General features: G+C 36.6%; 2 protein-coding genes across 3 annotated transcripts; one reads left to right on the top strand and one right to left on the bottom strand.

The window, feature by feature from the left end:
• Positions 1–361: 361 nt before the first annotated feature.
• On the bottom strand, positions 362–7104 carry LOC112563902 (pre-mRNA-splicing factor CWC25 homolog). 2 transcript variants are annotated; one of them, XM_025238374.1, is made up of 10 exons: positions 7067–7104; positions 6645–6778; positions 6137–6255; positions 5737–5830; positions 4541–4610; positions 3727–4248; positions 3126–3391; positions 2436–2618; positions 1976–2128; positions 362–1686 (listed from the first exon to the last, which is right to left on the bottom strand). In XM_025238374.1, exons 2-10 carry the CDS (start codon positions 6701–6703, stop codon positions 1572–1574), a joined length of 1581 nt encoding a protein of 526 aa, XP_025094159.1. In that variant the 5' UTR covers positions 6704–6778; positions 7067–7104; the 3' UTR covers positions 362–1571. The 2 variants fall into 2 exon arrangements, with proteins under 2 accessions (XP_025094159.1, XP_025094167.1); XM_025238382.1 differs by lacking the exon at positions 2436–2618.
• Positions 7105–7150: 46 nt separating this feature from the next.
• Positions 7151–12932, top strand: LOC112563928 (death-associated protein 1-like). The gene is made up of 4 exons (XM_025238405.1): positions 7151–7308; positions 8803–8902; positions 9190–9247; positions 11247–12932. Exons 1-4 carry the CDS (start codon positions 7248–7250, stop codon positions 11358–11360), a joined length of 333 nt encoding a protein of 110 aa, XP_025094190.1. The 5' UTR covers positions 7151–7247; the 3' UTR covers positions 11361–12932.
• Positions 12933–15146: the final 2214 nt, after the last annotated feature.

Consider the following 15146-nt stretch of genomic DNA (forward strand, 5'->3'; position numbering starts at 1 on the left):
ACATCTTAAGAATAGTCAATCAAGAGAAAGAAGATTTCATGCAGGCCAGTCTCATGTGCATATCTGGAAGAGACGAAGCTCATCTGCTCAAACCTGTCTTGCAGTTTTGCCCCGAGGAAGAAAAATTATCTGTCCACCGTTCCTTTCCCCGCGTGTGATTTTCAACTGATTTCCCCGCGTCTTTGTCTTGAATGAGAGGACACATAACTTCCAATCTTAGCTCTTGCTCGGTATGGTGTGAACAAGCTTACACTCACATAGACTCCACGCACTCTTTAAAATAATCTGTTGAAATACAAGTTTTTACTGTAAAAACTTTGTCCTGAAAACATTAACTTTGATATTATAACAATACTATATGGTATAACCAATGTTTATATATATAAACCGACATGTAAAAATCAATTTTGTTTCATAAAGTCAGACGTGGTTTAAAGTGATTTTTTGACAGAAAGTCATGCTTGAATACAGAAAACAATTTTTAAGTGGACTCGCTGAGCTATTGTATAGCGCTTCAGCGACTTGAACGAAGCCTTCTTCGATGTTAAATTTTCACATCACATACCACAGCCCCTCGTTCCAGACTCTATCAAATGCCCGTTTATTAAAAGTCAATGAAGTTCTAGAACCACTGATGCTGAAGATTCTTTTCTATAAGGATGAGAGAGTTGAAGATATGCTTCTACTTGGTCTGAAGCCAGCCTGGTTGCAAACTAAGAAGTTACTGTACTTTCGTGCTTTGAATTTTGAAATTGCAAACATAAAAAAAAAAAAGGCATAAAAGCACTTCCTATCATGACCCACAGGAACACACACTTTACCCCCTCTCTCTCCCACACACACAATGTAAACTATACTTCTCAAAACAATGGGAAGACCACCTTCATATTTTCAAAATTTTTATTAATCGTGTTTGTATCAAGAGAGAGAGAGCAATTCCTTCAGTCTTTTTTCGTGAACTTGTTGTGTGGGTGAACAGCTAACATGAATTAGATGAAAATCCAGATTGCTCTTGTGCATGCTCAATACAGCAGTCAAGCAGATGAGCTCACTGAATCCACAAAAATATGTACAATTGCAACATATCTATATCCATAGGCAGAATTAAACAGTAAAAAAACGTGCAAACCCTGTCCATTGTCAACACAACTCAGTGTGGTACTGCAAATGGTTCAGTCCATGAGACAATGGTGTCTTGCCTGCCTTCAGGCCAATGGTGGACACACATGATATTGACTTTCGTTTTTGAATTTTGAGAATATGGATTATGTCAGTCCAAGCTCAAATTCTTGTTGAAATGATTTGTTTCAATTGAAACAATTACTAAAGAACTGGCCTTTCCATTGTTTTGAGCAGTATATATATAAAGTAAGAATGACTTAATTATTAACATTTTATAACATTCAGTCACAAAAGAAAATAGGGGAAGAGGGGAAAGAGCTCATGGTCTATAAATGAGAAAAAACTATTTCTTTATGCCATATTCTTTCGTTTGTTTCAATGACCATCATTAATTAAGTTTTAAGATAAAAACTCCAGTTTTTTTTTCTGGCAGCACCCTTCCCAACTTTTTAGTGTTCTGTAAAGTTCTTTTCCAAAGCAGCCCTCGTCCGCTGAATGTTGTACTTGTTCCGTTTCAGCCTGTCTTCTACTGAGCTTTTAGACACATGGTCTGTCATCATGGAGCTGTAACCACAATGAAGATCAGCATAACGGAGAATAAACTTTGGGCAGATATTGTAGCTCCTAAAAGCTTACAGGTAGTACAGATATCTACGTTGTGATAACTCTTTAAAATTATAAACTTAGACACATTTGACAATAAGTAGGAGCTGGTACTCTACCATCTCTGACAAAATATTGCATCCATTATGAAGTTGTGGTTCACAGAATCATAGAAAAATTATCAGATCAAATAAAACTATACTTTAGAAACGACTAAAAAAAAAATTCTAAATGGATTTGAGAATCTCACCTCAGAAAGTTAGTCTTCTTTTGGGATTCTGCAGAATCTTTGGCCTCATCTTCTTTATATCGCTGGATGTTTTTGCTGCGCTGTTCATCTCTCCACTTAGCATTTTCTGTCATCTCTTGCAGTTTCTTTTCTCTTTCTTCTGCTGTCATCTTGCTGCAGCAAAAAGGGTTCAGCTCTTTATAGCTACATTGACAATGAGCATGAAGATCTTAATGGACACATGTCATAAAAAAGCAGAAACACAGAATTATAGTTCCTCATTCAGAAAAAAAGAAAATCCATTACAGCTGCAGTGACAATAATGGCTAAATTAAAAAAACAATTCTTCTCACTTGTATGACTATCCATTTACAGAAAGGAACAGGAGAAAATTTAGCAAAGTTTGAAAACTAAGGCTGAAATCTGTACTGCTAAAGACCCATTTAAGTATACAGCACACTCCAAGTCAAACAATGCCTACCAACACATGAGACCATTATAACTCTCCCTTCTCCATTCCTTTTTCTCCTCGGGTGCCTGCGTGCATACACACACATGATAGGCAGCAGAGTGCTCACATGGTCTTCTAGTCAGATGACAATGCTTAGACTGTGGTAAGGTATCCCATGCAAAAACTTCATAGTTGTTATCAAAGCAATGGTAGCTGCCAGATATCCATGAAATCACATTACAATTTCTTTGTTAACTCTTTGTTTTCAGTTGACTACAATCTGCCTTACAGATAGCATATAACTTTTAAAATGGATTTTTTAAAGATTTTTTAAACCATGATCATTCGTATGAAGTTTATCATATTCTTTTAGTTTTGTTTCTCCTGAAGCCCTTTATAAAAAAAAAGCAGTCGCTTATCTGTTTGACAGAGGAAATGACCCAGGGTACTATGTTCAAATATTTGAAAGAATATACTTGAATGAATTATCTTGTATTACAAAGCCAAGCAAAATGCACTATCAAAACAATAAGTAGTGGATACTGCTCCACTTTTACAATTGCATTTGCCTGACCCTCACGGCAAAGAAAATAAAAAGCATATAAACTAGAGATTCTTCCTGCCATCCAACTTCTCTCAAGCTATAAACCTAAGATCTTTTGGCACAACTGAGAGAACATTTAAATGGAATCCTTTCAAACATGGTCAAGAACTGCTTACTGTTTTAGTGGTGGCTGATGTCTCTTGGCTGAGGTGCCATATTTCTGCCTGCTGACTGGTGAAGCAGACTGGTCACAATATGCAGGCTTGCTCTTGTCAGATGCCCTGCTTGGATGTGATGGCCTTGGAGACTGTCTTTTGTCTGAGGACTTCACAGGAGACCTTGACCTTGATCTTGAGCTGGCACTGGAAGATGAGCTGTGGGTCTTTAAAGTATTTTCTCTTGAAATCGATGGAACATCTGATGACTGATGTCTAATGCTTTTCTGCAAGCAGTATGAAAAGTTTTGGTTTTCTTCATTTAATTTCTCAGTCTCAGCACACTGATTTGGACAAAATTAGCAGGTTCTATAGCTCATACTATTTGTGGCATCCCTTGACAATGCATCCCTGATCACAAAACAGTCTTTACTTCTCTGAACTATTTACAATAATATAAAATATAAGATTAGTTTGTTCTTACATATGTAGCTCATGAATAAGAGATCTAACTAGAGAGTAAGTGGTCATGCAGCAGAGTAGTAAAATGCAGTTAAAAGTTATCTCAGTTATAATTTATTTTTTTAAGTGAAGTCTCAAATACTTGTCATGTGTTACTCACAATGAGGCCATAAACTCGCTGTGACATGTCTTCACCATCACTACTGTCTTCTCTGGCTGCTGTCTGCTGGTGTCTGTGTTTCTCTACACTTCCTTTGTGCTGCCTGATGTGTTGCTGGGGACTCAACGATTGCTTCTTTCTCTCTGCATGATCTTCACCTCCTGAACTGTGCCTTTTCCTTCTGTCCTTGTGAGGAACTTCCCCACGGTGGTGTTTGTGCTCACTGTGCTTTAATTTATCATGCTGGTCATATTTGTTTCTACTAAAAGTATCTCGCCTGTCCCTTTGAAATCTGTCTTCCTTCCTGTCACTGCCTTGTACATCATCACTATGTCTATGTTTCTCACTTTTCTCTAAAGTCCCAGACTTCTGTTTATGTGTCAGAATAGACAAATACTTATTCACTAAATCATCTTCACTATTGGATGAGTCATCCCCACTGCTCTTGTTCCTCTTCTTTTTCTTTTTCTTCTTTTTTTCTTTCTTCTCTGTTCTGGACTTGGCTTTCTGTTGTTGCTCCAACTTAAAGAAACACAAGACTGCTTTAAGAAAGCACAACAACCTTTTAGTTATATAGCACACATACACTTTTTCTTTAGACACACAAACAAATACATACACAAACTACAGACTGAAAAACATGACAATAAGAAATTACAGTACACCTTCCATGAAGAGAAAAGAGAATGCAAAAAGTTGTACAGCACAAATGACTAAAACCCTCATGTCATGCAAAAATGTAATAACGATTTTTGAAGTGCTCTGTGTGCACAACAAAGATAAATGTAATGAACCAGAATGAGCCAGTACACACCAATTTCTGTAGCTGTTTCATCTTCACAGGGTTTTCTAAAAGACGTCGCCGGGCATCCTCCTCTTTTCGTCTGCACAAAATATTTGTAATAATAATTGAAAATAAACTCAATACAGACACATTTGCTTGATATTTTATGATAAAGTAAAAAAATTTTTTTTAAATGTGTATTACTTTTAATGCAAGCAAAGAGTTACTTTGTTGAGTCACTTAAGGGCAGTGAATATCCAGGGCAAGCCAAGGTAAGAGGATGGAAAAACCCAGCCCTCTTGTTCTGCTGCCTTGACATTTCCCTGATACATCACGTAGCCATTTCTGCTAAGCACCTGCTGAGTGAGCAGTTACAGGCTCAAGTAGACCTAAAACTAGTAACATTCTGCTTCCCAGCTGAGCAAACTAAAAGCTAACCAAAAAATTGCAAATTTAACGAAATAAGCAGTACAACTTTATTAATCCTCAAAGGCAATAACAGGCAAGATTTACAGGTTCTTATGTGCTAGCAATATACAGCTGAGTATATATATATATGCACACACACATGTGGACTCCAGTGAATAGTTAATGTGTTTGTACATTTATAGACATACAATAATAACAACAGGAGGTATGGTTGGTACACTGCATGAGGTCACCTTAACATGGATTGGCATGCGGAATGAATGAAATGCAATGATTTGTTCTGCATAGGCATCGCATATCTGCAGCCAGACAGAAAGAGTGAGAACTCTTATGCCAATACATGATCGGTAATAGTGAGGATGCAGGATGTATTCCTAAGGTTTTGCTGATGACTTCAGACTGATGTTGGATTACAGTGATCTTGGACTAGATATTGACAAGGGAGACAAGTCTGTTTCTATTCTCTGGGGAGAGGTTGTGGAACCAGGAAATAAAAAAAAATAAATGATGAGACTCAATTAAGAAATGATAGAACTTAATGAGAATGAAAGAACTTACAGAGAAAGAAACAATTTTATGAAGAAGGTTTAAAAAAAAAAAAGGAGGCAGGGGGAGAATAAGAATTTAAAAGTACCCAAACAAAACCACAACATGCATTAGTAGATGCTATGGGAGACTTGCTCTAGCTTTAGCAATCATTAAAAAGTGTTAGTTCTCCTTTGACTGTGCTACATCTGTTGACCACAAGTGGCCATAGAATATCAGTGTGATATTTAAAATAATAATAGTAATGATACCTTATTGCAAAAAGAGGATCTTCTCGCATCTTGGCCTGCATGTCTAGGGCAACATTAGCCTTGATCCTTTCACTAAATAATGAGTTGATGCCACCTGAAATGATCTCATTTATATCAATAAAGATTTGGTACCCTTGGGTGGCCAAGAATATACCCAGGAACATATTTCCATTGTATAAGTTTGATTTTAAAACGGTAAGATGATCTATGCTGATATCATTCTGACATTGATATTACATGTTAGGATTAAGATAAATCATAATTTAAATAGTAAAATAGTTAATTAAAGGCCTCTCTAACAGAAAACAAATATTGTTCAGGAAGAATCATACTGCATGTGCCTTACTGCAAACATAGTAATAAAGATCCTCTTAGTGCTCAAATTGCTATGACAACAAACCATCATCATCATTTGCTGAAGGCTCCCCAGTTATTTGTTTGTCGACTGGTTTTCCCATCAGATACTCCTCAGTATTTGGCTTATCTCCACGGTACATCCAGTCCATGTTCCCACCTAACCTGCAATCAGTAGGTCTCTCATATGCATGATTATTGTCTTTAAAAAATGTATTGTTCTTTAGTACCATATACTTGAAAATATATAAATCTAAATAAAAAGATTAAAATAAAAGAACAAAGAGTGTTCATTGCACCAAAAAGCTAAAAAGTACTTAACTTTAAGAATTAAAAAAGTTTGAAATTATATTTTAAATTTCCTTTCAGGTAAACATAATACAAGAAGAGAACAAAACGTTTGAAATGATCCACAAAAAATGTTCATGAATTCATATATCTTAAGGCACATTTTCAAAATTACACATCTGCATTTAGCTGCTTAATTCAGTAAATGCGCCCCAAGACATATATAGACTGATAAATTTTTGTTTTAATGCATAGGTGAAACTTACTCTCTGTCCTTCATCAAATCAAATATTTTTTTTCTCTCATCTGCTCCTAGCTGATCCATGATGACTTTGTTCAACTTCAATTTGAACTTTGCTGGGTCACGTCACGTCTTTGAGTAAATGGTGTTTAGCTGGAGCTAAAACAATGTGTTATTTTAATTCATATTTGAAAATAAAAGAAATAAAGTTTGCAGTAACAAATAAAAAAAAATCGCATGCGATTTGACTTCGACACCTGACTGAAGTGAGAGGGAACTGGTAAAACAATAGCAAAACTAAACTTGTGATCTGCTACTTGATCATAAGGCCGACATAAGTATGCATACTACCAAAAAAATTAATTGCGAATTGTATCTTCTGAGATATTTAAGTCTTTTAAAGATTACTGGTTTTGGGTTATTATGCATCGCACAAGATCTTCTTACCTATCGGTAATAACATGCGTTCCTAAAGCGGAAATGTGTGAAACGTCATAAATTTGTTTCATGTACTCAGATTGTGATGACGAAATAGGCTTATGAGTTGGCATTGTGCGTTGTTTGTGAGCGAGTAGGTCTGTGCAAACCCAGATAAAAACGTGAATATTATTTCTTATCGCGTAAAACAATGTCGTCGACCGAGGAAGTGGCTGCAAAGGAAGATCTAAAAGGAGGGCATCCACCAGCAGGTAGATTTTAATTGCAAAATATTTCAGAAAGTTAGTATTATCAATTTTACGTTTTTGTATTTTTCACAAAAGTCAGTCCGCAAAGACAACGCATATGGAGCTCGAATAGATAGAAGGCAACTCTTCAGAAAGTACAATAAAGTGATTGCGCAATTAATCCACCTTTGTTGCAATATAAAAGAGTACGCTGAGCAGAACTTTTGCTGATATACAAATTTGCATAACTGGAAATGATCGAGGTGTACGTGTAAGTAGCAAATGTAAGTTTCCAAATGGCAATTCCAAACAAGTGAAAGATATTAATACTTGCTATAAGTTTAAAAAGAAGCCCAGGTAATAGATGACTATCAGAATGCCTTGTTTACATCATGATTCGTTAGTCGCTGTCAACATCAAACCATACTTAAGATGTATCTTTCAACGGAGACCTTTAGTCTAATCATTTTGATTAAATTTATTTCAAGACAATGCACATCACTGTATGAACCAGAAAAATACCTTCATCAGTATGATTCCTTGATATCATGCAAATTAGTGTACTGCTGTCACCAGAAATGTTCAGTGCAAATGATCTAACATTCTAAGCCCACTTTACACAAGCTGGACAAATCAATCCAGACATTTCGGTTTTAGCCAAAGACTTCATAAGCCCACTCAAACTGATCTATGAAAAATCAAATTGAGTCAATGCTAAAAGATCAATCTACCACTGATGAAAAAAATTTCTACTAGCAATGATGCCTTTTTTATGCTGTCTGGATGTGTACAGTCATATTTGCTATAAACCTCCAGAGTATGTTTGAGAAAACATTTAGTAAGTGATAAAAACTTGAAAGAGAAAATAATGTTTATGTATGAATGTGGGATTTCTTGTGAATCTTTCTTCCAATGGCCATTTTCTTTCTTTTTTTTTAATGGTGACCAAGATTTGTGTAATCGAATGGCAAGTTTTTGCTTATGTACAGTGACTAAATAATACATGTGTGATATTTGACTTGATTAGCAACTTTTGTCATTGGGGATTTGCTGGTCTGTCGTTTTGGTCTTGCATGGGATGATTTTGTCTTGGAAGGGGTTGAGTTGTCTTTGGGAGTGTAGTTGAAATAGTTTATTTGCTGTTTTTCTGGATGAATTAATTCAGTGACCCTTATTACAACTATAATGTTAACACTGGCTAAGGCTACTGACTGTACTAGTCTTTTGCCATTGATCGGTGCTGGTTGATGTAAGAGTGGTTTGAATGATACAATAAGTAACCTAATTCCAGTAAGTTAAAGTATGTAGTTTCGCATTTTTTAAAGCTGCTGTCTATCACTATTGTTCTTTTTTGAGTTAACCCACCTTCGGAATCTTTTATATATTTTCCATATTTAGGAAATAACAAAATTTATTTTTATTTGTTAGTACTGGTGGCTTTGGAAAATTGTTAAATTTTTTTTTTACTCACCATATACATCTATAAGGTCATTGTTGTTCTGCCTTTTCTTTTGACAGTTAAGGCAGGAGGAATGCGAATTGTCCAGCATAAAAAAGAGCTGGAGAAAGATGAAACTCCACAGATGACACCAGAAGAAGAGGAGGAGTACGGAAGCAGGTGACACTGAGTATTTTAATACATTTTGATAGATTTGAAAGTAACAGATGCTATTGGTAGCTAATGTTTTGTTAAAGAATCTGGGGGATATGGGAGGCAATCATTTTCAGGCAACTTGTATTATTAGTATGTACACTTTAGTTTTATTACACTATTAGCTGTTATAAATTTTATGGTTTAACTTTATTGTGAATCTTCATCATAAGAAAATTTTAGTTCAAAGATTTATGGAAGATTTCTTTCACTATGAGTTTTATTTTTTCATACTTAGCAATTTTTATTTTTAGCCCTCCAAAGACAGATACACACCATTCTACAGCTGTGGTTTCTGGAGCGGTAACAAAGGTATTCAAGATCATAGCAAACTGTATCTTGTGTTTTCATTCTCAAGCAGCTATGTAAGGCTAATGTGTTGGTTCTTTTCTATAAAGTCATCAATACAAGAACTTTATAACATGAATTTTGATAGCACTAGTAGGCTTGTTGAGATTTAAAAAATTAAAAAAAAAAATAGATGGCTGCCATTTGAAACAGATTTAAAGCAGTTAAAATATCACTTTTAATGTCAAAACATGAGAACAACAAGCAGGAACTCCCAATCCAACTTCAAGGAGAGAACATCCTGATAGCAGATCGCTTCACGTATCTGAAGAGCATTGTCAACAAGGATGGTGGAGTGGACGATGACATCAAAAGCTGCATCAACAAGGCCAGGCATGCTTTCAACAGCCTACGCGCTATCTGGAACTCCCGAGCATTATCTTTCTCAGTACAATACAATACATCTTTATTGTCTATGTCTGGTCGTAACAGAGATAGAAATTTTCCTTTGTTGCTAGGAGCTCCCACAATCAACTGAGAAAAAGATACATAATAAACTGAAGAGATTACTATTCCACCTCATACACTCACGCAGTTATACTCATGCTTAACCCCCTCACTCATATGACACTTATCAGATACACTTTATCTTCCTCTCTTACACGCGCACACACACACATTCAAACTAGGTACATTTGTTAGACCTGTTCAAGAGTAAGACCCACATCTTCAACACCAATGTGAAGGCTGTCCTACTGTATGGTTCTGAAACCTGGAGAGTGACAAATACCATCAACAAGAAGCTCCAGACCTTTACCAACTGATGCCTACGCCATATTCTAGGAATAAGATGGCCTGAAAAGATCTCCAACAGCTGCCTGTGGAAAAAACTAACCAGAATGCGACTAGCCAAGACATTAAAAAGTGCAAATGGGGCTGGATAAGACACATCCTGCGTAAACCAGCTGACACCATTGCCAAGCAGGCACTTGACTGGAATATTCAGAGGAAGAGGAGAATTGGGAGACAAAAGCAGACTTGGAAAAGAACAGTAGAAAGTGAGGCAAAGGTCGTTGGAACCACATGGGCCCAACTGAAGGGGGCTGCCCAAAATGGGTCCACTGGTGAGGTGTTGTTGCAGTACTATGCTCCTCAAAGAGTAACAAGGACTAAACTAAAAACTAATGTCAAAACATTTCATCTCACATTTTATTATGTTTGCATTTGTTAGAAAAAACCAGGTGGCAGGAAGAAAAATGATAAAATGGATTTAAATGATAGATACTGACGTTCTAAATCGAGGTAAAATGATCGGTTTTATGATATTCACTTGTAAAACATAGCTTTCTTGCAATAAAAGAAGGATGCCACGTTGGTAAGGGACATCATTGGAACCATTAAAGTTCACTCTCCTAAATTTAGGTTGTCAAAATACTAGCATCCAGAATTTGGAGATAATGCTGTAAATTTAAAATCAGAATGAATTGGAGAAATGTGACATGACAGAGAACAAGGTTACAATCACATGGTAGTTTATAGAGTTTCACTGCAGCTGCTGCATGCTTTGATTAGGCAAGTTGTCGGGCCAGTGATATTTCTGTGTGGAAAAAAAACACCATTGCAAAACGGAATGAAGCTCTTTTGTTGAGGCTGATTGCACTGGAAGTAGAGTTTTTGCATATTATTAATTACAGACTGTGCCTTCTCAAAGAAGATGACGAAATTTTGCCTTTCTGTAGATTGTAAGCTTTCCATGCTTCTCATGGATTCCAATTTATTAATCAAGGTCATGCTGGCCAGCCAGCAAATTTGATAACGGTACTCAAGCAGCACTTTTCAGATGAGGCTGCCTACATTTCTTTCACGAAAGAGCATGCAGACATTGCAGCCTTTGTGAGATGGCCTGAAGCCATGTTTTTAGACAAGTTTGTAAGTAATGGATTTAGCTCAGACATGATTCAAAATGTTGGAATCTCATTTATCCTACCCTTCAATGAAATAATGGAATGTAGTACTTTTTCAGGGTGACAAGGATTTTCCTCCTCAGGCAGTAAAGCATTTCCACACTAAACCACAACCAACCCATGAAAAGCCACGGCCAGCGCAGGTGCAGCAGCATATTTTCCAGCCAAGATAAACCCTGTCTCTAGTCTTGCCAGCATATGGCAGTGTGGAGCCTACCTTCACATGTGGTCCACTTCTGCTTCATTCCTTGTGTTCCTAATATGTTTGAGCATTTTCTTTAAGCTGACACAAGTCTGTGTGCTACTTCACTCCCTTATCAGTGGTGTATGCACTCATCTGTTCAGCAGGCATCATAGTGGTCAACTTTTGACTATAAACATAATTATAAAACAAATGTTGAAGAAACTTCATCTTTCTTGACTAAAACGCAAATCAGTTCATGAGATGTAAAGCATACTATTTCATCTTGCCTGTGCTTTATATAAAACGTTTAAAAGTCTTTATTTACTCTAATTTAAAACTCTTCTTATAGGTGGAGGCTATTTAAAAAGAAGAAAACATATCAGATCATTTAAAAGGTTTGAACAGAAGATAAATGACCACCTGAGGGTGGGCTAGGCATATTGTTTGTGAACATGATTTAATTAATTTTCATGAATATTATTGTAATGTAACATTCAGCTCTTGATTAGTGGCACTTGTACTATGAAATTTTTCTTTGTGACATTTGAAAATCAGAAGAATTAAGTTCATACTATAAGCAGTCAAGACACATTGGATAAGGTTCACATATTAGGGGATTAGACTTGGTCTTCTTAACATGAATTGTCCTTTGTGATTGTTATGCTACTCTAGTTCACAGGGTCTTTAGTTGTAGTTGTCTGTGGGAATGCATAATTTCCAAAAGCACATTTTTGTTGGTGTGGGGTTTTACTGAAACAATTTACTTCATTTTTTCAAACAAATTTCTTAGTGCCATATTATTCACCAAATCACTGCTTAAAAACAGATAATAGCAATATTATGAAATGTATTGAGCATTGTTCACTCAGTAATCACAAATTGGAAGGTGTCATGCATCCAAGAATACACACATTTTTTCCTTTTTAGAAAAGTCAGCAGAATTTATTTTGTCTCACTCTTGTTAAAATTATGTAAATCCCTTTTTTGGGTTCATTGCTTTTTCTTTCACAATGGCAAGATTATATTATCTTTAGCTTTGTTTTTATTAAGTTTTACTGGTAAAAAGATTCAAGCCATTTACATTGCATCAATACTTCTTCTGCTTGGTTCTTAAGTTTAAAAATTTACTGTTAATCAGATACTTTGATTTCTCTGATAAAATGGTATGGCCAAGACTTCATGATAAAAAGCATTTTCCTTTTAAGGAAAGTTATCAGTATATTTTATGGCTGTGACATGACCTTTGTCACTGTTGTAATTAATGAAAGTTGGAAGTTTTTGTCATAAATGCACAATAAATATTTCTTAGATTATTGTGTTGCCTACTGCTGCTAAGTATTTTGAAAAAATGTACAGCAGATTATATCAAAATGTTGAAATCATAACTTTTCTAAAAGGAAATTCATTTAAAAAGTAAATGAATCAGTGGTTTTATTTTTTTAAGATATTGTCAGTGGTTTTTTCCCAAGCAACCATAAACTACAGCATGTTGCATCTGCATTTTCTGTTACATTAATGATTTGTTTTGTCTGCTGAAATAAAAAAAACCTTCCACACAAAATGATTGCGTTAGTCTAATCCATGTGAAAAATTATTATACACAAAACGTGAACACATACTGTAGGTAGGATGTTGTACAAGAAAATAATACAAACTCAACATTTAAAGCTTGGTCAGGTAACAAATCATAAACTTGATCACATTAAGTAAATATTAATTAAATGTATAATATATATGTAATGTATTCCTTGGTAAAATGTTATTTTGATTCCACACAAAATGATTTGTATCAGGTCACACATCATGACTGAAGATTGCTTTGCCATTTGTTATTCATACAGCTTATTCATTTCAGATATTTTTATAAGTACTGTGTACTGCTAGTTAGACTGCTTTTGAAAAACACCTTCGAGCCTTCATCCGTCGATGGGGAGGGCACTATAAATAAACATTTATTTTGGTATATTTATAACACCATAAAGTTTTCAACATTGGAAATAGATTTAAGGAATTAACAACAATCTTCATGCCAGCACTGTGATCCATCTCACATTTTACAAGTCTACAAGGTAGAAATCCTGGCACTCCTTATCACCACAGACTCTTTTACAGCAGGTCAAGCCAAAGAAAGTGGCTTTCATGACTCTCACCCCTACAAATACTTGTCTCTAACCAGACAAATGCAGTCCCTGAAAAACATTTATCTGGCAGTGGATACCAGCACGCACAGGGACTGCAGCAAATGAGAGAGCAGACCAGCTGGCTAAAGAAGGCAGCAGTAAAGAGCAGCCAACATCATCTGTCAGGCAAGGTAGAAACCACACTAAATGCAAATAAAAAAAAGAATCATGAACAAAGCAGGGAAAAGTGCTTGACACACGAATGCTCTTCAGCAAGTGCAAATCTAGGAGCAACTACCGATATTCCACCCAAGGACCAAGAGGGCTGGCATAAAAGCCTCATCCCTATGCCCAAGAGAAGCAGACCAAACACCACAGCTCTTTCCACAAATAGGTTCACTCTACCAACAAGTCAACAAAAATATGGCGCCCCAAAGCTTTGTCCAAACAGGGCAGGAAAAAGAACACTATAATCCTGAGGTTTAGCAGACTGCCTTTTCAAACTCTGCAGTGGATGAGTATTCACGACCTTTCCACCTCCTCACTGCATACACTACCCAAAAGCCCAGTGGAAAGCAAATTCAGTTTGGGGTCAGAAACAAAAAATTTTGAAAAGTTTTTTTCCTTTGAATCAGAAGATGTGTCAACGTATCGTAAGTATAAAGTCGGTGTACAACTTGGCGAGGGTAGAGACATATAGAAGTAGTCTGTATTTGTCTCGGAATACTACTTACTGATCAATATCACGTACGTCACACCGTATTTCTTTCACCAGAAAAATAACGCATGCTTCTGCATCAGGGTCTAGTTTTAACTGATGCAAAACAAACAAAAATCTGCTATCAGGCGGTATATAACTCCACGTCACACTCCCCTTTGTTCGATCTGCTCAGCTCCACTCCCATCAGTTCAGTGGGATCATACTAATAGTGATACCTTTGTTAAAGAACCGAATTTTCTAGTTAAATCATTAATTAGACTGAGAATAGAAGCCAAAACCACAGGCACGGATGCGAATCAATGTACGGTCATAATTAAGAATATTTTAAATACAAGCGGAACATTATCGCCTTATTGTCGCGCACTGTAAATTTCGTATTTTTAAAGTTAAAAAAAAAAAAATCAAGATCGCCTATATATAGCTACAGTCAAATCTCCCTACTATGCCACCTACCGGAACCGAGCAAAAGTGGCATAGTAGCGAGAGTGGCATAGTAGAGAGGGTTCGTAAAAACGGCTTTATTTGTTCAAGTTACCCGTCAGTCCAAAGCAGGGGTGGGCAATTAATTTCCCAAGGGGCCGCATGAGAAATTGGGATGGTTTTAGAGGGCCGGACTAATATAGTTAACTCAGTTTTACCTAATACTGTATGTATAGTATATATACTGGTGGCGGCCGGTCAGAGACAGGAGGCCTTTGCCCAGGTCTGGTCCAAAGCTCTCAAGAATCGTCGCTTCACTAGCTGTCTTCTCTCATTCTCCCCTCACCTCTCATCCTCACCCCTCCCAACCACATCCGCGCACCTGCATCCTGTCGCTAGTCGACCCCCTCACACCTTCCCTCTGTCACGTGGCTGTCACCCGCCAGCGACCACCCCCCCCCACACACACTGCCAGCCTCCCTCCCTGTGTGCGTGCTATGTTCCATCCCCACTA

Source organism: Pomacea canaliculata, linkage group LG1 (genome assembly GCF_003073045.1).
Source record: "Pomacea canaliculata isolate SZHN2017 linkage group LG1, ASM307304v1, whole genome shotgun sequence".
Lineage (NCBI taxonomy): Eukaryota > Metazoa > Mollusca > Gastropoda > Architaenioglossa > Ampullariidae > Pomacea > Pomacea canaliculata.